The sequence below is a fragment of the Ambystoma mexicanum genome, chromosome 7q (assembly GCF_040938575.1).
Source record: "Ambystoma mexicanum isolate Mex_15411 chromosome 7q, UKY_AmexF1_1, whole genome shotgun sequence".
NCBI lineage: Eukaryota > Metazoa > Chordata > Amphibia > Caudata > Ambystomatidae > Ambystoma > Ambystoma mexicanum.
Genome location: NC_090941.1, coordinates 790,051,321 through 790,078,697, shown reverse-complemented (window position 1 = coordinate 790,078,697; position 27,377 = coordinate 790,051,321). Strand labels below are relative to the sequence as shown.

The 27,377-nt window shown below is 49.6% G+C and overlaps 1 protein-coding gene across 3 annotated transcripts in view; it reads left to right on the top strand.

Moving 5' to 3' along the window:
- The window catches only part of DYNC2H1 (dynein cytoplasmic 2 heavy chain 1), a 3,314,293-nt gene that overhangs the window by 10,711 nt on the left and 3,276,205 nt on the right, over nt 1-27,377 (top strand). For all 3 annotated transcript variants that reach the window (XM_069639013.1, XM_069639012.1, XM_069639011.1), the window contains exon 2: nt 12,191-12,361. In XM_069639013.1, coding sequence (XP_069495114.1) covers nt 12,191-12,361 — 171 coding nt within the window. The remainder of the gene's footprint in view (nt 1-12,190; nt 12,362-27,377) is intronic.

The following is a 27,377-nucleotide window of genomic DNA, read 5'->3' as shown; positions in this document are numbered from 1 at the left end:
ATAACAAAGACGAAGCACATTATATCATAACGAGGTTTGGAACAAATGTCTCAGTTCATATTTTGGGGTGTATTTACCTTAACTAAATAACTTCACCCCCCCTTCCTTGTTCTAGCACACATCCATTGATCGTTATTGAAACGTGGGAACATCGAAAGCACAGTAGTCCCATCTCCTCTGTCTGGTCGCGCGGTGACCACTCATTCTGAGAACTCTTCCATTGTTGTAGATTGGATTTTGCATTTTCATCAGGACCCTTCAGGCTCCTCTGATTGGGATTTGTGATCCATTGTTAAGTGTTTACTTTTAAAGTCCATCCATAGGGCCTCACATTGGGCGGCCGTGCCGTGTAGAGAGGCAGTTATGGTTTCCATTAAGTAGATATTTGTGGCTAAGGCGATCCATTCATTCTTTCCGGGCACCGCTGCGGATTTCCATTTGATCACCATTAGCGCCCTGGCCGCTAGTAGTAAGTGGGGGGTCAAGCACTTCACTCTGGTCCAGTCATCTTCATCCCTTTCTAAGCCGAATAGTACTAAGTAGGGGTCAGTGTCTCTTTGGATGCCTTCTATTTCCTTGATCCACCCCAGGACCTCGCTGCAGAATACTTTAATGTGCGGACAGCCCCACCACATGTGCCAGTAACTGGCTATTTGACACATTTCCTCCAGCATGTTGGGTTCATTGTTTGGGACATTTTGGATAGCCTAAGGGGATCATATTGCCACCTGTGCAGGAGTTTGATGGCATGAAGCTTGTATTGACAGGATATAGACGTTTTGGAGGCCGCTCTACACATTGCGTCCCATTGATCGGGGTGTATTCCCTCCCCAAAGTCTTTTTCCCATCTCGACCTCAGGGGTTCAGTGGATCCGTCTCCGGCTGCTATTTATTCCTGGTACATTACTGATATAAGACCTTTCATCTCAGCTTTAGAGTCTAAGATTTTCTCGAATGGGATCAGGTCTCTGTTCAATTTGTCTTTCCATTCTGCCTTCGTTAGGACCCCTTTCAGTTGGATGTACTGGAATGTGGAAACGGTGCCTATACCCAATGCTTCAGTCAATTCTGGTAGAGTGATGAGTCTTTCTTCTGCAGCTGTCCCACTCTCTCCAAGCCCGCCTCATACCATGATTGGAACCTACCCACGCCGGGTATGTGGTTGATTATGACGGGCGACCATAAGTGACTGAGCGGGGACGGCCAGGTAGTGATTTTGCGCATTTCTTTGGCTGTACGCCATATACTCCATATGATACTCAGTATGGGGTGGCCTTTGATTTTCCGTAGTACCCTTTTGTGCGGAGTCCATAGACATTCTGATACTGTGGCCGGGGACAGGTAGTGGTTGTCCATTTGGACCCATTGGAGGTTTTGATGATCTCTAAGGTGTGGGATTAAGACGTGCAACTGGGCAGCTTTGTAATAAGTTCTCAGGTCGGGGAGCCCAACCCCTCCCTTATCCTTGGGGGGCGTCAGTGTAGTATATGGGATTCTTGGTTTCTTCCCCTGCCATATGAATCTCATCATGATCTTTTTAGCTTCAATAAAGAACCCTTTGGTATCTCAACTGGCAGCATTTGGAAGGGGTACAGGAAGCGGGGAAGGCACACCATCTTGACCGCATTAATTTGGCCAAGCCAGGAGATCGTGAGTTTGTTCCATTTCTTAAGGTCCGTTGCGAATCGCTGGAGAAGTGGAGGGAAGTTGGCTTCAAATAGGTCCTTCAGGGTTTTGGTAATCTGTATGCCCAGATACTGGAGTGCGAGGTGTTCCAGCGTAAGGCCTAGTGGGAGAAACTTGGCGTCATTCCCTTCTGCGGTTCCTCGAAGGAGGAACAGAATGGACTTTGTCTTATTTACTTTGAAGCCGGAGAATTGGCCGTATTCGTCCATTAGTCTCAGGGTGTGGGGAATGGACTCTGAGGGGTTGGTTATGTGGAGGAGAACGTCGTCTGCATAGAGTGCTACTTTGTATTCTTTCGGGCCTAGCCGGATCCCCTCTATTGCAGGGTCGGCTCTCATTTTTTGTGCCAAGGGTTCTAACGAAAGTGCAAATAGGATTGCAGGGATGGGGCATCCCTGTCTAGTCCCTCGTTTCAATTCAAACCATCGGGAGTATTCCCCATTTACGAATATCGATGCCGTGGGGGATGTATATATCGCTTGTATTCCCTTTCTAGCTTTTGGGCCTATTCCAACCTTCTGCATTTCTCCCAGAAATTCCCACTCCACTCTATCAAAGGCTTTTTCTGCATCGATTGATACACAGGACAGGGTCATTGGGGAGGTCGTGGGCCACGTGGATAAGGTGTAGTGTTTTGCGCATGGAGTCGTCTCCCGAGTATAATCCCGACTTGATCTGGATGGACCAGGCGGGGCATTAGCGTTTCCAATCTGGCTGCTAGTACCCTGGTGTAAATTTTGGCGTCAAGGTTAAGAAAGGAAATCGGACGGTATGATCCACAATTTGTAGGGTCCCTCCCCTCTTTGGGGATCACTATTATCAATGCTTTTTTAAAGGAGTCTGGGGCCACGCCTGTCTCTAATGTTTAATTAAATAATTCCAATAGGAAAGGCGTTAATTGCTTAGTAAATGTTTTATAGAAACCGGCAGTGTAGCCATCCTCTCCCGGGGATTTGCCCAGTGTCAACCTTTTAATTGTGTCTTGGATCTCCTGTTCAGTGATTGGGGAGTCGAGGAGCTCAGTTTCTGTATTCGTTATTGTGGGCATAGTGATTGATGATAGGTAAGAGTTTGTCTAGCTGGCCAGGGGTTATTTCAGAGGTGTAAAGCTTCTCATAGAAATTAGCGAAGGATTCTGGGATGGTGCGGGGGATAAGGGAAGAGGGGGTGGAGTCGTCAAGGATTTCGTTCACCTTGCGTTCTGCTCTTTGTTCCCTAAGTCTAGCGGCCAAGGCGACACTTTATCTCCTTTTTCATAGAATTTCTGTTTTAGAAACTGCAATTTGCGTACCACTTGGTTGTGTTCTAAGAACCGTAGTTCTTCCCTTTTTCGCTGGGCTGTTTTCATTTTTCTAGGGCCTACCTTTGGGTCTTTCCTCATCTCTCCCTCTAATTGACCTATTTCCGCCCGTAACCTTTGCTCTATGATCTTCCGCTCCCTCTTCTTGGAGGACCCTTCTCGTATTAAGACACCTCTCAATGTGGCCTTCCCAGCCTCCCAGACCATTTGTTTGGAAACTTCCCCGTCATAATTAATTTTAAAGTATTCATCTATTTCGGTCTCCATGCTCATTTTGAAGACCGAGTCTTTCCAGAGGGTCTCGTTACATCGGCACTTCCCTCCCATGACAGGTAGATCGGCCCAGGAGATATCTACTAGTACCATGTCGTGGTCCGACCAGGTTATCGGGATGATATCCGAGTGTTGTGTGGTGGTTGTGAGGTCGCTTGTGAGGTATATGTAGTCAATAAGCGCAAATGTGTGGTGGGGGTTTGAATAGAAGGTGTATCCAGTTGCGCCAGGGTGCATAATTCTCTACACGTCCTTCATGTCATACAGGTCCATTATCTCAGCCAGTTCGGTACTCCCTCCTTTATTTTGGTTTCTTGTTTCGGAGTTACCTGGTTTCCAATCCATATGCGGGTCAGCCCATTGGTTGAAGTCTCCCCCCAGGATGACATGCCCTGTGGCCTCTAACATTATTTTAGGGATCGTTTTCTCAAGAAATGCGGTCTGTCCAGTTTTTGGTGCGTATACTGTGGCAATAGTCACTTTAACTCTAGCTATTTTTCCCGTTATCAGGAGAGTACAGCCTGCCACGTCAGACCATGTCTTCTCCACTTCAAATTAGATTCCCTTCCTGAGTAGGATACCAACTCCTCCCTTCCTAAGCTGGCCCGAACCCCAAAACTCCAGGCCTCCCCGCTTCCCCAGGATGCTCCGTTCCTCCCCTTTTGGCAAACTTGGTCTCCTGCAGGAGGAGTATGTCAATATTGGATCTGCGAAATTCCCTGAGCACCAATGACCTCTTGGTCGGCACATTGATGGTCCCAACTCTGAGCGAGTCTCTCACTTTGAGTTCATCAGGTGATGCCATTGTTGTGTGTCTTTGGGGTATCGCTCCCTTCCGGCGACCAGACAATTGTTCGATATCTCAGTTCCACACTAACATTGATATTGCGGATTAGTTCAGATGGTGCTGTTACTGTTCCCAAGTTTCTCTTCTCCCTTACTCCCTTCCCCCCCTTCCTGAGTCCCTGGCGTTCAAATGAAACCAGGAGCTGAAGATGTGCCATTTTCAGCACTTTGATGGCGTCCGGCTCAGACATGACGGAAGTGTTCAGTCCAGTATCGGACCACCAGTGGGAACCGTTGCCTCACGGTCCCGTTCAAGTATACCATCATAACATATAGTTGAGCCCCCTTCACCCGTCCCCCACCTCCCCCCCAACTTCATATATTTCAACAGTAACATCAAAAAAGAAACAAAGGTATAACGATAACGTGCATTCTCTGGCCTTTTCTTCGGATATTTGTTTCCCCCCCTTACTTCAGGAGGGGTTGCTGCTGCCGGGCGCTGCCGTCTCTGCAGCGATCATGTCGATTGTGGCAATAAGTGCCTGGCTCCGAACAGTTCATTTGTGGAGTTCAGTCCGTTGGTTCACCCAGTTCAAGAGGTCCATCTTCATTTCCCGTTTTTGGGCATGTTATTCGGGCGTATGTATTTTCTTGATCCTTTTACTCTTTCTTCTAGGGCCCTGGAGTTCCCATTGCATTCCGGGATGGTCAGTCTCACCTCTTTCGCCTCCTCTAGGGGCCGTCCCAAGAATGTCCGCAATGCAATCCTTGATCTCTTCCTCGGACCGAAGGACAATTTTCATGTTGCCGTGTTCAAATGTGAGGGAGAAGGGATATCCCCACCTATATCTCGTGCCCCCCTCTTTGAGCCATTTCGTCAAGGGGCTGCAGAGGCGCCTTAACGCCAACGTGAGCGACGACAGGTCTTGGAAGATGGTAATGTGGGCGCCGCCCATTGTCTGTGAGTCTCCGGACCTGGCCTTAATCGGGATCCTATTTCTGTCCTGATATCGGTGGAATTTTGCGAGAACAGAACGCGGGCCACCGGGAGGTCCGCCAGCCCTGTGGTTCCGTTCGGTTTTGGGCTCGTCTATCTCCATCTGCCATTAAGATTTTTATGATGTCATGTATTGTGGCATTAAGTGAGTCTTCGGTTTCTCCTTCGGACTCCAGGATACCAAAAAATCGGAGGTTATTCCTTCTTTCCCTGTTTTACAAATCATCGATTTTCAGGCATATCTCCTCTTCCCTCTTTTCAATGTTGCGTAACCTTGTGTCCATTTGTGCTTCAAGGGTGTCAATCGACGCCTGATTGTTCTCGACACCTTCCAGTCTCTCCTCAAAGTTGTCCATTCTCTGGGTAATCCTGTCGATCTTACTGCCCAGTTGGCTCCCAGGGTTTTTATCTCAGACAATAATGCCGCAATGTCCCCCTTGGTGGCAGCAGCCTCCGCTCCAGTGACATCTGTTGCCATTGTTGTTTTCTGGTCAGGGGCCAGGGGGGGTGGGGTGTAGGCGTATTTGGCAAGCCTGCTTTGTGCGTGCATGAAATGGTTCTTGGGTTAGAGGAGGCACACGCCCCTGAGTGGGGGGCCCTACCCTCTGTGCGGCAGCGTAGGTTTGTGGCAGCAAGGCAGGCCCAAATATTCAGGTCTCTGTGGAGCTCTTGAAGGGGCTGAGGAGGTGCCTGGAGGATTCACTTGATAATCCAAACTCCAGTGAATGCTGCCGGTTCAGGTCTGGTGGTTGGGGGCCTCTCGGGTCTGGGGATGCACCCTCCACTGGTCCTACTGGTCTTCACTTCATTCTCACTCACCACCTCTTTTGGTGGGCTTAATCACCTCTCTTCTCCCTCCTCCCCCTGGTATTGTCGTCCAACTAAGTGCCCAGTAGCGTGTTGAGGCGTATGGATATCTTGGAGGCCCTCCGGGAGGGGGGGGGGGGCGGGGAGCAGCACATGCGTGCGTGGGGAGACGTTCCTCTTCCTTACAAAGCGATTGCGGGCATCAGTGTCCATGCTGAGGGAAGCAGCGTGTACTCCGCGCGTATCACGCAGTGTGCAGAGGAGCTGGAGATGAGGGAAGGGAGAAGTTCTCAGGCGTAGGTACGCAATATTTATAAGTCGCGGGTGGCCGTACTGCAATGTGTTTTAGCCGCGCTCCAAGCGCCTTCCTGTAGGCGGGGAGAGAGGGGTGAACACCTACCCTTTCCGTGATGTGAGGCCTGCCCAGTCACCGCCTGTGCGGCCTCCAGCGCAAGGGACGACCCCGGCCAGGGAGGTCCGGCGCTCTCGGGGGTGCTGGGTCTCCGTATGGGTTTCTCCAGCGTGGCGTGACAGCCAGCGAGGGTAGGCACATCTGTCCAGCTGGAGTCGGGCCCGCGAAGGGAGCCAACAGTCTTGCCAAATCCACGTGTGCCTCGCAGGGTTTCACTTTGATCCGGCTGTTGGTCATGTCGTAGTCGCAACGGGCCAACGTATCTGATGCTTTCTCACGGAAGGCAGCTCCGATTTTCCCCACATTTTTCACAGGGTGGGGGGGTGGTATTCATACGGCTCTCGCTCAACTTGCAGCCCTGGGGGGCGTCAGGAAGTGGGGGCTCAGAACCACTTTTCAGACCTCGGGCGCAGAGCTCACACGATGAACAAGCTCATCCGCAAGCCCCCTCGTGGCCATCTACATTTTTTATATATGGCTCCAACAGATCAAAGAACAGATGATTTTCCACTTGGCAACACCCATTGGCAAAGCCAGCAGGTTTTAGTTTGTGTGTAGGAACTGATTTGTTCGTCCTTCATCACACCCCCTTGATAAAGTCATCCATCACACAACTTAATGCTCCTTTCCTACCATCTTCACAACAACTGCCCTTCAATGTGCAACTGATGCATCTTCAAATTCCTATAACTGTTTTATCATTTTCAAGTCCTTACATGGCCCACCACCATCCTGCCCTCCTACCTGGTGACCACCATCTCCTGCTACTCCCTCTCTCAAACCCGTTGATCTAACTCCCTTCTCGATGTCTCTGTCCACTTCCACCCTGTGTTCGCTTTCACACTTGCGCTGCTACTTCCTACATTTCCCCTCGATTTGAACACTCTATGCCTCACAATGAAAAACAATTCCAATATCCTTACCTACATCCTTAACTCCCTCCTCACTGCTCGACACTCTAAGCAATCCTCTGTCCTTAATCTTCTTGACCTCTCTGCTGCCTTCAACACTGTCGATCACCCCCTTCTTCTCAACACTCTTTTTTCCTTTAGATTCAAAGGCTCTGTTCTTAACTGGCTATCCTCTTACCTCTCCTCTCGCTCTTTTATTGTTTCCTGGGGAGGCCGTTCCTCACCAACCCAGCCTCTGGAATACGGCGTACCCCAAGGCTCGGTGTTTGGCCCTTTCCTTTTCTCACTCTACACCTCCCTCCTTGCCCATGTTATCTCCTCATTCGGCATTTCTCACCATTTCTATGCTGACGACACTCAGCTCTTACTTTCCTTCTCTTTCTTCTCTACCGACCTCCACCTTAAACTCTCTTCCTGTCTTACTGCCATTAAAAACTGGATGTATTCCCGCTTTCTTTCCCTCAGCACTGGGAAGACTGAAGTCATATTCTTCCCATCCAACTCTCTTCCCCCCTCCCTCTCCTCCACCTTCCATTCACTTTCCTTCTTCTAATCTCCCTAATCTCCCTATCTCTGTCCACGCTCACAACTTAGGCATTCACTTTGACTCCTCTCTCTCTTTTTCCCATCATATCTCTCACCTCTCGTGCCTGTCGCTACCACCTCTTTAATATTCGCAAAGTCCGCCCCTCTCGCACTTTCCATGCTACTAAACTTTTAATCTCCTCCCTTATCTTCTCTCGCCTCTTCTACTGCTCCTCCTTTCTCTTTGGACTACCTACTTCTCATCTCGCCCCCCTCAAATCTATCTACCACTCTGCTGTCCGTACCCTCTGTCTCCTTACCTCCCGTGACTCCATCTCTGCTTCCCTTTCCTCCCTTGGCTGGCTTCCTTTTCACTCCCAACTTAAATTTCATTTTCTCTGCTTAGTCTTTAAATCTCTCCATAGTCTTGCTCCCCCTTATCTCTCCTCCCTCCTCTTTCTACACTCCCTCTCCCTTTGTTCTGCTGACCACTTCCTTCTCACTGTTCCTCCATCCCCTTGTGCCCCCTCCTGTTTTCGCTCCTTCCAATTCCTAGCCCCCCTGCATTGGAACTCCTTACCTCTCTCAATCCGCTCTATTCCTACCTTCTCCTCATTCCACACATCCCTTAAATCTCTCCTTCTCCATTCCCCGCCATGAAACCCTTCCCCCTTCTTGCTCCCCCTCCTTCCTTTATCTTTTCCCCATGATCATCTCCCTCCCCTCCCCCATCCACCCCATTCTCACCCTTTTACCCCTTCCGTTTCCCTCCTCCTTCTCCTCCTCACCCCTCCATAATGCCTGGTAGATTAAAGAAACCCTAGCCAGGCCCCACGACCCCCCCACCCCCTGTATAAGGAGCACCTGCATCAGCGGGCTTGTCTGTGGTTCCTCCGGGATCTCCCTCCACATGGCAGCCAGCCTTCCACAAAGTGCCCCTTCCGCACCCCATAGCAAGTACTCCATTCCTTAAATGACATCAGCCTCAAACAGGTCCCCCACTGTCCTGCACCCCTTATCTCCCAAGCCAGAAATCCCTATCCTCAACGCCAAACAAAGTCCTGCGTCCACCCCCACAGTGTGTCCGGACTATAGAGCCCAGATATCTGCAGTTTCCGCCAGAGCTTCCTCCAAAGCTTTCTCACCACCTGAAATAAATTGGTATCCCCTTTAATCCCAACATGCCCCACAACAGTTCTATCCCCTTTGTGCATGTCCATGCCAATATTGTTTGCACTTGTGCTGCCATGAAATGGAGCTCATAATCCGGCAAGTTGAGGCCCTCTTCCGTCCGCTAGCGTCTCAGTTACCAGTGAGACCCTCCTCCTCCCACAGCAGCTCCCCGATCTTCACATCCAACATTCTAAAAAATACTTTCTTAATGCCATACGGTATATTAGTGACACAGTATAGATGTCTTAGGAGTATAACCATTTTACAAAGAGCCACCCTAGCCATCAATGATATCAGCAACTTTCTCCAGAATCGGATCGAGTCTCCAATCCCGGACAACGCTCTACTGGTATTTTATATACAAATGTCTCCACCATGTAATGGAAAACTGTAATTCCCAAGTATTGAAATGCTTCCCTCTCCCACCTTATCCCCCAGTCCAGGTCATGCATGGCCCCCAATGGGAACAGTGAAGACTTGTCTTTATTGATGCAAAATCCCGACAGCATGCAGAAATGACCCAGAATCTCCAACAGAATTGGCATGTTCTCTTGCGGGTTGCCCACGTAGAGTAAAAAATCTGCATATAAGGATACAATATGCCGTACCCCTCCCGTCAGTATTCCTGCCTCTCCCATCTCCTTCCTGAGAAACCTCGCCAGAGGTTCCAGTGCCATTGAAAACAAAATTGGTGAGACCGGACACCCCTGCCTCGTCCCTCTGCCCAGTGCCCACTGCAACGAGATCCAATTATTCGTTTTTACACTCGCTACCGGCCTACTGTACAACATTCGCAACCATTGGCAGATGTTTTCCCCAAGTCTGAAGGCCCTCTGTACTCTAAAGAGCCAATCCGACTCGATGAATCGAAAGCTTTCATTGCATCAAAGGATGCCAGAGCCATCTCCCCCCTGGAGTCCTTGACCTGGTCCTTCACATGGTGCAGACGGCTTAGGTTCATTGAGGTCTTCCATTCCCCTACAAATCTGCATTGATCCGGGTGTACCAGGATTGGAGCCACCTTAGGTAGTGTGGTAGCCAAGACCTTCCCCTGGAATTTTGCACCGACATTCAATAGTGAGATTGGGCGCTAGGACGCACAATCTAGAGGGTCCTTGCCCCCCTTCAACAGGACTGTTATTACTGCCTCCCTCATTGAGCCTGGGAGAATCCTGGCCTGAAAGGCCTCATCATATTCCTTTTCAAGGTGAGGAGCCAAGAGATCTGCGTAATTACTGTCAAACTCCCCCGGAACCCATCGCTCCCGGGAGACCTCCCCTTCTTCGTTGCCTGCAGTGTACAGCTTATATCTGCTTCCTCAATAGGCCCCTCCAACCCTTCCCGTAAATCCCTTTCTAGAATGGGTAGCTGTATCAAGTCCAGCAACTCGTCCGCCTCTGTCTCGTAGTAAGTGCCCTTGCTAGTGTATAAAGATTGATATAATAGCCGTAACGTCTCATTAATCCCTTCCCGAGTGCTAACCAAGTCTCCCGATTCCTATCTGACCTGTGTGATGGTGCTATAGGGCTGTTCCCGATGAATCGGCCAGGCCAGCAACTGTCCCGCCTTGTCCCCCTCCCCATGAATCGGCACATGCTGCCTACTCCCATCGAAGTGAGAGAGCGAGGCCTGCTTATCGCGATGAGAAGCCAATGCTTATGCTAATTCTTCCCCTGCTTGCCTCCCATCCGCCAGATCTTTCTCCAGTATCGCCACCGCCCTCTCCGTCTCGCGCAACCTGTCTTGTATTACCCGCCACACTCCAGTCACCTTGGAAATACAGACCCCCCCACTCCTCCAATCTTTGCTTTAAAGGTCTCCCACAAGACCTCTGCAGATTTCACTGATCCTTCATTAATTTAAAAAAAAATGTATTATCCGGTCACGTAGTTCCCACAAATACTACATCATCCAGGGACGAGGTGGGCAGTCGCCACGGCCTTACCAGCAGATGTCGTTGAACCCCTTGCAAATATTCCACGTTTTCAAAGGAGGGAAAGTCTTCCGCCCCCACAAACATATAGTCCAGTCAAGAGTAAGACCCATGGACCCCCGAAAAGGAGTAACCTCGCTCTTGCCCGTGTGACCCTCGCTGCAGTTCTCCAGGTTCTCCTCTACCCCCATCAAAGATGCTTCTGCCCACTGCTTAGGATGACTGGTCTTTGCTGTACTATGCAAGTGGGGGTCCAGGAGACAGCTAAACACCCCCCGCACCCCCATATAAACAGACCGTCTCTATATCCCCCTGGCAGGCGCAATACTGAAGGGAAGTAGTCTTTATCGTCCGCATTTGGTGCATAAGAGTTCATCACACTGATATGTCTCTTTAAAGTGTACCCACAAGCACCACGGTCCTCCCTACATAGTCTGTCAAAACTTTGTCCACCCGGTCTGGGACCCCCGCCACAACCCAAATCAAATCTCCCCTGGCACAAGACGAGAAAGACGCACTTAAACATTTGTCTCATGGCAAGACACGCACATGCTATTTTATGTGTATGTTGATTATTAAACACATATCTGCTGTAATGACTGAGTACATCCATCAACCACAATAAGCCAGTGGGAGTTGCAGCCTTAACCCCATATATGTTGACCGTATGGGGAGCAGCCGTGGGTTGTGGCAACAGTGGGGGGGGGGGAGAAGCTTCTCATTCTCACGTATAATGGTTGTGTTCGAAATTTTTTAGACCATATCTGATCCCCAGCATTTATTTATTTACAAACTAGCAGAAGTACCTGTTCAACGGGGTCTGTAGACAGACATAACACTGATCCTGCAGGTCACTGTAGCAATTTGCTTATTGCTTGATGTGCTTTACACCGTAAAGTAAACTGCACTAAAAATGGGTGCGTGTGCTGGCTGACATACAGCAGAGCAGACGTTGGGGGTGGCGAGAGGGGATGTCAGAGCTGGCATACTACTGCATACTGGGATCTTCTGTGCTCTCTCACCACCTGTCACATTACCCTAGCGTGGTGCAGTTTGTTGTGGTGCAAATATCTTGATAACCGTGCATTCTAGGGCCCGGACCTCAAGTTTATTTCCTTATGTCGGGGCCAGTCCTTCTACGACCACATTGATGTTTTGCTGATTTCAGGCAACATTCTCACGTGTGAATGTGTTGGAATCCGGGGAAAGGGGTGGGTTGTCCAAATATCATGTGGCTAGTAATGTCAGAGGGGCCTAACGGGTAACTATGCAAAATGCGGTGCAGATTGGTGAAACGGTGTGGAATTGTATAAAGAACAATGCTTTGCTACATATCCTGCCACAAACAAATATATTAAGCTCTGATTTGGATGCTTTGCTGTTGCAGATTGATGCCGGTGATACAAAAGACAAAGTGCTTGTCTTCTTCAAGCTACGTCCAGATGTCATAACAGAAGACAATCTTCATAACAATATTCTCGTGTCGTCGATGTTGGACTCCCCGATAAACACATTGTATCAAGCTGTGCGACAAGTATTTGCCCCAATTCTATTGAAGGTAAGCAATGAACAGCGATCTGTATGAGCCGTTCTCTGGTTTGGAAATATACCTGCTTTTCAACCATTTGCACAAAGAGAATGGATTCTTAAAAAGTATGTTGTTTATAATTTTATTTTGTTATATCTATATTCATAATCGTTTACATTTTATACAAAAAATCCAATTCAAATATTAAATGTACAAAGTCAAACTAGGATCAAACCCCCTCTGGCAACAAATTAATCTTGAATCAATCCAAATAATAATTCTTAAACTATATACAAGGCTGGACAGTAAAGATGAGAGCACAGAACAAGCCATCCCTAAACAGATAATTCCTAGATATGACTGAAATAGAAAATAAATAAACAAAACACTGGCTCAACACAAACAGTCGAATGCATACGGGAACATAGAGACCACACAAAATCTTCACTACTGATCCAAGCACTGTACATTAACAGTACAAGCCTAAATGTACCAAATAAATGCATTGAATGGTGACCAAGTTCCAAATAAACATCTTCTTGATCCTGCTTATGAAAAGAATATTCTCTCAAAGTCCGATACAACTTGTACGTTCAACCAATCCTCCACCAATGGCTTTTTCCTGGTCTTCCAGAACTTCAGAATTTGTTTTGCTCCCACTATCAGCACTTTATCAACCCATTTCCCATATTGTCTGGTAATCTCACATATTCCTCTGCCAGATAAAAGAACAGTCTGAAAAGGTCATCTCTGAACATTTGGATAACGCCATATCTATCCTGGAAACCAGGCTGCTGTGGTCACACCATTATTACTGCGCCAGAAAAAAAATTATGCTGGAGACTAAGTCCAATTGCTGTTGTGTGATAAGAAAGTTTCATTGATCTGCCCTATGGATTACACGTGTTTCGGCAAGGTGCCTTTCTCAAATCAGGGCTTATCCAACTTTGTTTCTCTTGGTCATTACTGGAAGTGTAATAACTGGGATCAATCCCAACTGCAAATATCATTGCCGCGTTCAACGCAATCAATTAAACTTTCTTATCACAGAACAGCAATTGGACTTGGTCTCCAGCATAATTTTTTTTTCTGGCACATTAATAAGGTGTCGCCACAGCAGCCTGGTTTCCTAATTAAACAAACGGAGTTGAGGAACTCAAAGTCTCCGTTCTATGGCACACCAATGCGACAGTGCACATTTTTGCATTTAATCAGGTCGCAGGGGTTCTAAGTGATATCAACCCAAAAGTTCCTTCAAAATCTGTCCATATCTATCCTGTCCAACAAATTCCCCCAAAGATCACGTACCCTAGGGCAACTCACAACATATGTAACAGGGAGCCACTCTCTTCTACAACCCCAGCATGTGTCATTGTCTAGCAAACCTAAACAGTGCATACCTACCGGAGTCCAATATAAGCGACTCAAAATCTTCTTTTGGATAAGTTGCAAATTCAAGTCAATTTTTCTCCTAAAGCCATTTTTTTTGCACTTGTACCCATTTGTTCTCTGAAACACTGCAGCCTAAATCACTCGTTCCATGAATGAATCAACAAAAAAGGGATCCATGGGCATCATAGCAAGGTACGTAGACACCATATGAGGTGACAATGCAAATACAACACGTCCACTCGGTTCAATCCCCAAAGGGTTGCATAAAATGTCAAGTCTTTGCATCAGAAGCGATTCCAATTCCCTAAACCTACCCAATTCCCTATTCCCTAGTCCAAAAGCACATTGCAGTTGTAATTGGCACCATCTGTCCATCCCGTAGCACATCACCTGTCTTTAGAATTCCTCTCCTTATCCAACTCGCCAGAATAAAGTTTTATTCGCAATTTGTAAACCTGGATTATGCCAAAGTGACCCCCGTAGTACAACCACAAATTTTCATCAGTAGCAGTTAGCCATACTGCAAGAGCCTCCTAGTGGAATGTAATGTATTTCTAACATTCAGCATTCTCTCCATAGAATAAATGTTAGGTAAACTGAACAGTGAATATGTATCTTTCTCTACCGTTAACCAAAGTGGTTCCAATGCACTCAAGTGTAAAGTAATAGGCTACCTTTTTTAATAGAAATCCTCTGTGATACTTAGAGATCAGGGCCGCCAAAACCACCCTCTCGAACACTCCACATCAGAATGAACCTTGGTATTTTTGGCTTTTTCTTTTCAGCCCATAAGAAGATCTGAAAAATCTTCTCAATTCTCTTCAACAGCTTTTTTGAGAATTTCAAGGGAAGTGATTGATTGACAGAAAGAGCTTGAGGTAAAAGGGACATTTTAATGGTGTTGATCTTCGCCCAAATCCTCAATGGAAGCATTTCCAATTTCCTCACATCCTTCATCAATACCCCTATTAACCGATCCACATTATATTACACTATCTTTTTTAGGAGATCGGGAGCGACGCTCCAATCTGAGATTCCTTGGTATTCCAGAGCAGGAGGGGGAGACGCAGGCGGATATTGTGAGAAAGGTTAAGGAAATTGTCAATACCTTGTTCGATTGGGAAAATACCAGCGTCCCCACCATTAACAGGGCTCACAGAGCGGGAGGTAGTGCAGGTGGTCCCCACTCAGTCCTGGTGAAGTTTCACTACTTTGGGGAGAAAACCAAGATCCTGGAGTTAGCTCGCCGAAGTGGTCCAATTGACTGGAACGGAGCTAAGACTGCTATATATCAGGACCTCTCAGCCCTTAGGCTCGCCTGCCGGAGACTCTGCAGGCCTCTGACAACATGGTTTCAAGCCAAGGGGGTGCGCTACAGGTGGGGTCACCCGTTCTCGCTCTCTTTCGAATTCAACGGAGACAAGTACTCTCTCTCTCTCTCTCTCCTCCGAATCGGACATACAGAGAGCGATGGGTGAGCTGCTTGGGGACCCTCCCGTGGGACATGTTCAGCCGAGTGACGGCTCCAACAAAAGCCATCAGAAAGGTTCCTCAGAGTTCTTGGGACGGCGTCGTGTCCGAGGACATAGGAAGTATAGAAAGATGACTCCACCCTCCCCGGGACGTCTTGAGGCGGAAACAGAGGTCTAGTCGAGGGTTGTGCTGACAAGTCCTTGAAACTTGGCTGAAGGGGTTGGGCCATGTTGGAGTTTATGATTGCATTTCTGTTTGACCTTCTGATTGATTTCTTGACTAATTTTTCTTTCATTGCAGAAGGGGGGCTCAGAACATTGTGCTGCTTTGAGGGGGTTATCGCCCAGGTGGGGGTGATCCATGGTGGTCTGGGGGCTTGGCGGTTGGATGTCGAAGTCCTTTCAGGCGCTCAAACGGTTAGGGGAAGGGGGGGGAGTTAGGTTTGTTGGGGGTGGGGTTTAGAGCTACAAGTCTTGTTAGGGTTCAGTGGCTTTCTTTTTGGTTGTCTTATGCGTACGGGGGGGTATGGAGCTGGGTTCGCATGAAGGCCTCCCACAGGAGGTGGACGAGTTAACTGGCTTTTCCAATGGGTGATTCTGTTCAATACCTGTCGGTGGGATCCCTGAACGGGTGGGGCTTAAATTCTCGGGCCAAGAGGTCTTTGGTGTTGAGGGAATTTGTAAGACTTAAACTTCACTTTCTTTTTGTGCAGGAGTCTCACTGGGTAAGGGGGAAGGAGCCTACTCTCAAGTCCAAAGCTGTCCAGCAGGTGTTTCGGTCCTCATACGGGTCTAAAAAACGAGGGGTTATTCTCTTGGTTTCTCCGAATGCGCACTTCTCCCCGAGGGCCCATAGAGTTGACTCAGAAGGGCGCTACATTATTGTTAAGGGAGAAGTGAAGGGTCGTAGCTTCACTTTTGTGGGGGGTGTATGCCCCGAATGAAGGGCAGGACACTTTTTGGCAGATGATGGGGGGCGGGGAATTGGAGAATTTGCAGAGGGAGCTTTGATAGTTGGGGGAGATTTCAACATGGTTCTGAACCCGGACAAAGACAGGAAATCCTCCAATCCCTGCCCAGATCTCAGGTCCCAGCTTAAGTGTGTGGATTTATTCCACCGGGTCAGTGAGGAGCTGGGTTTGGTTGATGCGCACCCTGCTGGGAGCAACTGGGATCCTTTCTACACTTACTTTTCCACGGTGCACCAATCCTTTTCCAGGATCGACTATGTGCTTGTAGACTCATCCATCCATGACTGTATTTCTGAATTTAGTGTAGACACTGTCCCCTGGTCTGATCATGATCTTGTTCGAGTTACATTGGGTGTTCCCCTGTTGGCCTGGAGCAAATCAAGATGGGTTTGTAATGTATCCCTGGTAATAGATGGGGAAATGAGTGAGTCCCTCTTGGCCTCTATCACTGAATTTTATTTGTTAAACGACACCGGGGAAGTGGAAATTAAAAATGTGTGGGACGCGTTCAAGGCCACGATGAGAGGTGTCCTGATAGAGATGGGAGGTAGGAGGAAGAGGGAAAGGACTAGAGAGGAGCTTAAGTTGAGAGAGAAGATCTGTGCCATCCAGCCAAGGGGGTAAGTTGAAGACTCAGATGGGTCCAGGCAAGTGTGAGAAGCTCCAAAATCTTAGGGCGAGGTTCTCCGCCCTCCTTGTGGGTCAGATTGAGAAAAAGCTTGCGTTCCTAAAGCAGCGCTACATGGAGAAGGGAGAGAAGGCGGACAAGATTTTGGCCTGGAGGTTGAGGGAGCTTCGTAAAAACAGGCGAGTCAACTTTATTTCCAATCAAGAGGGTGAAAGGTTGCTTGGTGATGAACAAATAGCGGAGCAGTTCAGGCATTATTACGGAAAACTCTATACCTCTGAATATGCTGGGGATGGAGCCTATGTGGACCGGTTCTTTGACTCTCTTCCAATACTGTGTCTTGCTCAAGAGAGGTCTGCCTCCCTGGAGCTACCCATATCTTCTCAGGAAATAACTGATGCAATTTCCTCTTTGAAGAGTGGCACTGCTCCAGGAGATGACGGGTTCACTGTCCGGTTCTTTAAGGTATTCCGGTCCGCGCTGGCTCCCTTTCTAGCTAAGGTATTTAACGACGCCTTGGACACGGGTTGCCTCCCCCCCTTCCATGATGTCTGCTCTAATTGTGGTCATTCCGAAGGATGGGAAGGACCCTTCACATTGCCAGTCATACAGGCCCATTTCCCTCCTTAACATAGATGTTAAAATATTAGCCAAGCTCTTAGCGAATAGGCTCTCCAGATTCCTTCCTTCATTGGTCCATGGGGATCAAGTCGGTTTTATCCCCGGGCGACAGGGCTCTGACAATATTCAGAAAACGTTGGGTCTTATGCTTGAGGTGTCCATGCGGGAGTCTGAGGCTTACCTCCTCTCGCTGGTCTCCAAAAAGGCCTTTGACCGCGTGGAGTGGCCATATATGGGAAAAGTGCTCCGTAAAATGGGTTTCGGTTACCGATTTTGTGGGTGGGTTTTAGCCCTGTATAATGGACCCACGGCGCAGGTGTTAGTTAATGGTAGTACTTCCCAGGGCTTCTCGCTATCCAGAGGAACTCGCCAGGGATGCCCTCTTTCCCCCCTTTTGTATGCTCTGGCAATGGAGCCTTTTGCCATTGCGATTAGAGACGATGCGGGTGTCACGGGGGTACGCTGTGGAGATTGTGAATTCAAGTTGTCTCTCTTCGCGGATGATATCTTGGTGTATCTGACTGGGATTCACGACTCCCTCCCACGGTTGTTAGACTTAATTCGTTGTTTTGGGGGTGTTCTCTGGGCTTAAGATCAATGTGTCCAAATACTGCATTATGCCGATGGGTATGGTAGACCGGGAGATTGGTGGAATGACAGAAGTACTTGGGATGAGGGTTGAGAGCGTTAGTACTAGGTACCTGGGAACCAGCATACCTAGGGATCTGGGAAGATCTACGAGCTAAACTTTCTCCCCCTGCAGGCCCAAATTTTCAGGGATTTGGATAGATGGGCTCCACTCACCCTTTCTTGGTTTGGACGTATGACCTCCGTGAAAATAAATATTCTCCCCCGGCTTCTCTATTTTCTTCGTCTCTCCCTTGTATCATTCCGAATTCTTTCTTTGACTCTCTCCGCCTTCTTCATTTTGTCTGGGGATGTAAGAGGGCCAGAGTGAGATACGACACCTTGACTCTCCCAAAGGCGTACAGAGGTTTTGGCCTTCCGAACTGTAAACTGTATTACAAAGCAGCTCAGCTGCGGGTGATGTTGGAACACCTCAGGGATGACCTTAGAACGTATTGGACATATGTAGAGGATGTGCAGGTTCATCCTTATAAGGTCAGGGATTTGCTCTGGGCCCCTTCAGGCGCTTTACCGGTGGTGGCCAAATCCCATCCAATCCTTTCGGTTCTCTGGGCACTATGGAAGCCGAATGGAGTCAACAGGTTCCTCTCTTCGTGGCCTTCCCCACTGTCGTCCTTGTGGGGCCCTCCGCTAAATCTAGGGACTAGAGGATTTTGAGGGACTCGGTTGTGGTCGGACCGGGGGCTGGAGAGGGCTGCACAATTGTTTAATCAGGGGTGTTTTGTTGACTTCACCCAGGTGTCTGAAGTGGTCCCAGAGAAGGCAATCTCTATTTTTGATTATCTGCGAATTAAGGGCATTCTTACCCAGAAGGATTGGGTGGTCCCCCTCTCCCGTACTCCACCCTTTTGAAAGAATCTTTGTGGAGGCCAGTTCCAGGAAAGGATCTCTTTCTAAAATGTATAATGTCCTGATTACAGCATATTTAGAGGGCAGGCAATCGTTTAAACATGTATGGAGGAGAGGTTGGGGTGGGGGGGCCTTGATAACCAGCTCTTGGGAGCTGGTTTTTCGGGCTATTTACAAAGGGAGGTTGTATACTGCGGCCATGGAGCATAATTTTAAGATTCTCCATTCTTGGCATCGGCCGCCCGCCACCCTGTCCAAGATGTTTCCTAATGTAACCCCATGTGTCCCAGGGCTTGCTCTGGCCGAGGCACGTGGTTGCACATGTGGCGGGAGTGTCTGATTATTCAGGTTTTTTGGGAGGAGCTGCTCAGCTGGATTAAGAGCATTCTGGGAACGTGTGCCTCCCTACATCCCATGGAGATCCTTCTGGGTGTCCCCAAGCCTGAGAGTGAGATGTTGCCCTTCTCTACAGTGAAGGGAGCTATGTTGAGGGCGGGTAGAATGGCTCTAGCACAGAAATGGAAAAGTCCTCATGCTCCAACGAAGACAGAGTGGCTTAATAAACTTTTGGCAATCTCTACGTATGAGAAACTTGCGGCGATAGCCAATGACAACATGTCCTCTTTTTTACAGGAATGGATGACTGTGCTGTTAAGTGCGGAATGTGAAGCCCTAAGGCTCTAATCTTCTCGAGCTGTGAATTGGGTTCGAGGGCGAGAGGGGGTAGCCTGTACTTCAATGTGCCTCGGTTCAGTTTGGTGTTTGCCTGGGACCTTACCGATGGGGACGGGCTGTAGAAAAGTCTCACCTTGTTCAATTCCTTTGTTCTAACCTTCGTGCACGTTTTGTGTATTGCTCATTGAACCTTATGTAGCTCTCTGTTTGGGGGCAGGGGGCTTTGGGGTGGTGGTGGTGGTGGTTAGGGGAGGGGGGAGTAGGGAATACAATGTTTTATTTGTTGGAAATGTTTTGTGAGTGTTGAAATTTGAAATGCTCAATAAACACAAAGTGGAAAAAAAAAATACTTTTCCAGAATAAGCACACGTTAGTGGATACTCTTTTAGAGATGCTTTTTATACCCAGAGGTGACTTCATTTACAAGGACAGTAATGGGATTTATATATCACTAGTTATGTTGCAGATTCTGAGGTAGCAGAGAGTAAAGGTTAAAGGAAGGAAAGGTTTAAACAGATTCACAGGGCATGTGAACAGCCAATCAAGGAAGATGGTCCAGTGGAGTTCGTCTCAGAGTTAGTTGGTCCCATTAACCCAAGGGAAGAAGTCGTCCTTTCTGGAGCTTCTCTTGTCAATCAGAAAAAGGAGTTTCAGCACAGCAGCAGGGCTTCACTGGGCAATTCAAAGATTCAGGAGGATGCAGCAAGCTTTGTTCACAGTTACTTCGTTGGGTATTTCTCCCAGTGGTCGGCTCTGCCTCTAGTCCCAAAACCCTTGCCTTTTAAGCAGTTCTCTCCCATTCATGTACAGCCTAGAAGGTTGTCAATCACACAGCAGGGTGGCTGTCCTGAAATGACAGTCAGCCAGCCAATTGGGACTGGTTGCATTCAGGCATTCCTAGAGAGAAAGGACAGGGGAATTTCAGGAAACTCCCTCGCATTCTGCCTTTCTGGACACACTAGAGCCAGAGGCGGGCTTCAGGGCTGAAGCCCGCTGAAGGCAAAACGAACAAAGGGATCAAACCTGGCTCAACACGCAGAGTAAAACCCAAGAAAGACCTCACAAACAGAAAATAGCGAACAAAGAAGACAAAATTCCCATGGGTGCTATACTGCAGCTGAGGATTCAGCCTGCGGTCGAAAAGCACAATGGTAAGAAGGTTAAACCATTGCCACCAGCCATTTAAAGTAGTGGGGCTAAAAGAAAAAATGTTACATGAGAGAGTAGGATAAGGGGCTACTAAGTAACCCCCAGAACTCCACATAAGATGGTGTGTGCTGGACCTACTAAGAGGAAAGTAAAGTAAATTTCTGTCATGGCCACAGGCCCCGGAACACAGCAACCACACCATCTAGTGATGGGGGCAATGGGTCACTTGACTCACTTATGTCCCTTTGGGACCAATAAACACAGGGGCCCTGGCTGGACTCGGTCCTAGCGCCTTTGGCTCCAGGCTCTTATAGAGATGTGAGCAGGAACACTTTATTTCAGTGCAGGAGTGCTTTTACTTTATTTCAGTGCAGGAGTGCTTTTATTTTACAAGAACTTTCCAGGAGCTGAAACCCTTTATTCCAGAGAACATCCTCATGTGCTGACTCATCGGGTGTGGCAGGGTGTGGTAGCAGGCTGAACCTGGTGGACGTGGCTTCAGAAGCTCAGCTATATAAACTGCTCCATCCTTAAGGCTGGTGCTTCGCGTTACTGTGCACTCGCGTGCAACGTGACACTCAACGCCACTTGGACCAGTTTACTTACCTTTCAAACTAGGCGATCTCCTGCATACTCACCTCCAGGAAACCGGTGCTTGAACGCTTCATCTGCAGACTCCTCTCCTGACATCCAGTGATCTTGATCCTGATGCCGCAGCACCACACTCTGCATCCACAAACTCAGACCCTGTGAAGAAGAAGAAAGACCAGGTTAGAACATCCGTCCTAGGGCCGTGCCGCATTTCAACGCTGCATGCCCCCTAGTTAACAATTTACCAGCTACTGTACCACTGCAGCGTCGTTCCTCATTCCCTCCGGCTGTCACCTCGATCTTTGCAGCTTCTGCTGGGCCAGCAACATCACCTGCAAGGGAAGAAAGCAAAAGAGCAAACATCAAAAGTGGAACGGACAGCAATACAAGACAACAAACTTTACAATACAACACAAACAGACAAGGAAATACAGAGGCAAACGGGAACACTTACCTGAAGTATAGTGGCTTAGTCGCAGCAGGACTGGACTACCACATGCAAGGGACCAGTGAAGGAACTCGGTCCAGATCATACAAGTGCCCCTGCCAGAAGCAGCAGGACAGAGTGCTCGCCAAAACTAATCAACCGGAGCAGTCCCGAGCAGCATCACCTATTACCACCAGTCACCACATAAGCGCAGAGGGCAAAGTCGGACCCGAGCGACCTCATCCCCCGGGAGGACTGCAACCGTGCCCCAACGCCTACGCAGAGACCAGGTGAGCTTAACAATTTCACTTTACTATTCTTGGGAACAGTAGTCGCACAAGAAAAGGTATTGAAACCTTATTAGAAATCTAAAGGTGGCGCTGTGGAGCAGCCCAAGATGGCTGTTTAGCCCTCGAGCTCCGTGCGGCACCGGCATTCATCCTCCTCCATCTGCGCTCATCGACGCCCTGCATACTCTTTTCATGGCTGGACGGCTGGCCCTTTGTGTCAGGCTGCACCTGGCGAAATTTCGGAACGATTCGGTGGCTGGGGACCCATCTGCTGGCCGCTTTCACTGGAGGCCAGCTGGTTCACTGAGGCTGCATCGTGTGCCCGGCCCCCGCCTCCTTCTACCCGAGTCTCGGCGCGCTTGAAGGGCGGCGGAGCCCGCGACGTGCTGCCGGACTGCTCCGCCTCTCCCCCCGAGTGCCCAGCTGAATCACCCGCGCCCCGACTGGGGGACTGGACCTGGCCCTTCAGCCACGGCGGCCCCCCTTGGGACGCACCGCGGCACACACACTCGGCTGCCGGGGCCGTCACTGGAGCACGCCCCGGCCATCATCCCTGCACTCGGGGCTGGAGCCCCTCCCCTGGGCCACGTGTGGCGGCCGGGCCGGAGCCCGGCTGCGCTCACAGTTTTGCATCCGCGCTGATAAGGGGAGGAGCGGAGGAGGGTCAAGACCCATTAAATTCATGCCGCTCACGGCGACCGCTCGCCCCAATCCCCTACCTACCTGATCCACACCAGAACCGCCGGCTGACACTCTCCGGAGGGCGGACTGTGTGGATCCCTCCTGCTGCCATCTGTCTCGCCTGCACCCTTCCGCCACTGGGGCAAGAACTGCACCGGCGCCGTGCTCTGGGCCGCCTGGGGCCCCTGCTGCTGTGCGGCCTGGCTGTGCTGAAGGCCGGTGCGGCCCGCGCCGCCTGGGGGAAAACTGCATAGCCTAGACATAGGCCCCCTCATCCTGTCCATCCAGTACATCTGACTGTTTTCCTTCAAGGGTGGGTGTAGACCCTCGCCCGCCCACCCTCCTCTGGCCTCGCCTGGACACCACTTGGGACCTGCCTCCGCTGGGGGCCACTCAGTCACCGGGCCTGCTTTACGAACGCCTCGGCCTCCCTGAGAGAGGGCGGTTACCACACGCCGGCATCTGGGACTGCCGTCCACCTCACCCAGAGTTTCCAGTGTCATCTGCCTCTACATTAGCGGGGGCCCCACAGGCTTGATATCTTCATCCGGGGACTAACTTGACCCTCGTGGCCCTCATCACTTGTTCTCCCCACGGGCGCCGCTCGCAGATCACTTTGGCATCTACCGCCATCCACCATGCCGAATAAACAGAGGGGGAGCGCCAAGGGGGGAGCCAAGGATAAATTTGCAAGGGCTGTTTCGAGGACTGAGGCTTGCTCATCGCTGCCCTTGCAGGAAGAACCCGGGGAGGAGGCTCACTCTGGAACATCGGGACCTGACCTCACCACTTTCATGGAATCGATGGCCAAAAACTTTGCCTCCTTCCACGAGAAACTGGACGACATAAATGCCAACGTCTCCTCGCTCAAGACACGTGTAGATCAGGCCGGGACCAGAATCAGAGGCTGAAAGCAGGATCTTCACAAATGAGGATGAAATACACACATTGCAGTCCACTGTTGCATTCCTGTCACGAGACATGAAGGCAGTAAAAGCTAAGTGTGATGACTTGGAATCCTGCTCCTGCAGAAATAATCTACGCATTATCGGCGTTCCCGAGAACGCACTCAATGGGCGCATGGAGGACGCTGTCGAGAGCCTACTTAAAGACCTACTGGGCAATCCAGCTCTGTCACCGTATTTTACAGTTGAGCGTGCTCATCGGGCTTTATCCCCTCGTCCCAAGCTGGGCGACATCCCGAGACCCATCATCGCCAGGATCCTAAACTACTGGGACAGAGACCTTATCCTGCGCCTGGCACGGGAGAAGGGAGACCTGCGCCTGGAAGCCAACACCATCAGGATCTTTCCCGACTTTTCAGTCGCGGTTCAGCAGGAGAGACGCCAATTCCTTGTAGTTAAAAAACTGCTCAGGGAACGCAATGTCCCATATGCCATCCTATTCCAGGCTCGACTAAAACTGACCCATAACGGGAAACTCTACTTCTTCGCGGTCCCCGATGAGGCGGTGAAATTAATCGAGTCAGAAATACCACTGCACAATCCAAGGGACGATCCCGCTGACGCCATGTAATCATACCCTAAAGCGGCCTGATCTATCTAGTAATTACCTCTTCTCAACTGGAATGTGTTAATGGCAATAATGTACAGCAACCCCAGCAACCTAAACCCTGTGATTGGTCATCCGGCCTGGGGCTTAACCTTGGTCCCTTGGACATTATTCTTCGTTCTTCGTACAGAGCATTGATTTGATTGAGACCACTTGCTGCTCCTTCATCACCATCTGATCTCATCTGTGATTTGTTGAATTCGGGACCTGACCTGAGATCCGTTTACCGCAGAACTTGACCTGCCGGCGCTTGCCGTCCTATGTGATGCTCAAGAGGCCGTCCGCACGGCAACAGCACACCCCACTGCGATTGCAATGTTCATGTTTGGTTTGATATTATTGCTGGTTGTCCCCAGTTGGGCCAGAACATGGGCATATCCCCGTTGGATAGTGCCCTCCGACCTCTCTTGCCCAGGGAGTGTCGGTTTATTTGCTGGCACCTGCGCTGGCTTGGTTGATCGCACATGTTTTTTTTTGGGGGGGGGGGAATTCCCACTGCAAGTTGGGGGTGGGCAGTGAGGGTGGTAATGTTGGGGATCTCTGGGACTATATTGTAAATGACGGGGGCGGATTGGCAGAACACGCGACATCGGGGCACCCCTGTGGGGGGCTTCCTTAAATCACTGGCTAAGTTCCGACAAAGGTTGTGGGATGTACCCTAGTTTTTTAAAATGTCGACAGTAGTGATGTCCTGGAATGTCCGGGGTCTCAGCAACTACACCAAAGCCCGTAAAATTATGGCCCACGCCAATAGGCATGGCTGTAAAATTTTGCTCTTGCAGGAAATGCACTCTGAGGGCCGTTTGGCTAGGTGCATGGCACCATCGTGGGGTCCCAATAGATATTTCACCTCCTACTCGACTCGTGCCAGAGGGGTATTGACAATGATCCATAGGTCACTCAAGTTTGTACTCCACAAGAACTATGTAGACTCGGAGGGAAGATATGTTCTCCTACGGGCAATAGCTAACAGGGAATACTTGCTGGTTTATACGTATGGCCCTAATGTGGACTCTCCTGAATTTGTCGACCGGGTGGTAACCATATTATTGGGCTATGTGGGAGTGCAGATCATTTGGGGTGGGGACATGAACTTCATATTGGACACCACACTGGACAGAACAGGCACTGCCCCCAGATTGCTTTCTAGTGCGGCGAGCAGACTCATAGCGCGACGCTCGACATTCGAGATGCGTGGCGGGTAATGCATCCGCAGACGCGGGAATATACTCGCTATTCCTCCGTACACGACATCTCCTCAAGAATTGCTATGTTGCTTTTGTCTAGTACGCTCCTGGGAAGGGTGGCTGAGACTCGGATTTTGGCACGCACCTTATCGGACCACTCACCTAGCCAGCTGTCTGTAGACTTGGGAGTCCCTGCCCCCACAATCAACTCATGGCGCTTTAAGTCTCTGGCCCTACAGGACATAGTATTTAAGGCGGATATTCTTGCCGACATACGGTCCTAGTTTGACCTTAACTTATCCCAGTCCACTTCCCTGGGGGTCCGTTGGGAGGCCTTCAAAGTCTTCATCAGGGGAATGTCCATATCGAGGGAGGCAGGAGTGCTCAAAGCCATAAGAGCAGCCCTTATCCGCTCTGAAGCCAAATTACGCGACCTAGAGAGCGTGCACCCTACCTCTGTTGACCCGGCCACCCTCTCTCGAATTAGTGAGAAGCTCCGATTCTTTAATCAACCAGCCACCAGGGAAGTTCATTACTTCAGTCGCCCACAGGCGGCTCGCAAATACGGAGAAGGAGACAGGCCTGGCAGGACACTGGCTGCAGTGGCCAGGGGCGAGTGGGGTCAAACACAGATCACCAGCATTAAGGACAGATTGGGATCGGAACGATGGACCGATCAACAAATCCTGGAAGTTTTTGCGGACTTTTATACTGATCTATACTCCCAGCCCCTTGAACATAGCGAGTCCCAAATGCGTGACCTCCTCGGGCAGATCCCCACGACAATCATCTCCCCTGCAACCAGAGACTAATTAGACTCCCCCATACTGCTGGATGAAATAGTTGAGGCAATATCCAATTTCCCCAAGGGAAAAGCACCTGGTCCAGACGGGCTGACAGCAGAGTTTTATCAGGAGCATGTGGCCATTCTGGCCCCCAAATTGCTGGAAGTTTGGAACGAATCGCTCCGGCTGGGTACCCTTCCTCCGACATTGCGTGAGGCCGTCATTACAGTTCTGCTCAAACCTGGAAAACCTGCTGATGAGTGCGGATCTTATAGGCCCCTCTCATTAATGAATTTGGACACTAAAATATTTGCCAAAGTGATTGCCATCCGCTTTCTTCCGGTCATGTCCTATATGGTACATGATGATCAATCAGGTTTTGTCCCCGGGAGGTCGACGTCCCACAATATTAGAAGGCTACTCAATGTCATGGCCCGCATAGACCAGGGTGCAAGTGCAGTGGCGGTCACTCTGGATGCCCAAAAGGCTTTTCACATGGTGTCTTGGAAATATACCTGGTTGGTATTGGAGATTATGGGTATAGGGCCAAACATGATAGCGTATATTAAGTTGCTGTACACTTCCCCGGTGGCTAGGGTCCGAGTTAACTCCCAGACGTCTGCTCTGTTCCCTCTTTCTAGAAGCACCCGACATGGATGCCCGTTCTCTCCGATCTTATTCGCCGTGGCAATAGAGCCAATGGCCGACTATATCAGGGAGCGGCACGCAGGAAAAGGGATAAGGCTGAAAGACGCCCCGGAGATTGTCTCTCTATACGTGGACGATGTGTTACTTTTCGTGAGAGACCCAGCTGTTCACCTAGACCCGATCTTAAGCGATATCACCCGTATAGGTGTATACTCCGGGTTCACTATAAACTACATTAAATCTGAGATTTTCCCTCTTACAGTCTCCACGATACAACCTGTTACTGAGTACCCGCTACTTTGGTCCCCGCAGGGGATTAGATACTTGGGGGTCCAGGTATCCCTGACCAGGGATACACTACTCGCAGGCAACTATCGGGCTGTGGCGGAGCAAGCTGAGGCCAAAATTGCGCACTGGCGCGCCCTTCCACTGTCACTAGCTGGTAGACTCTCACTGGTGA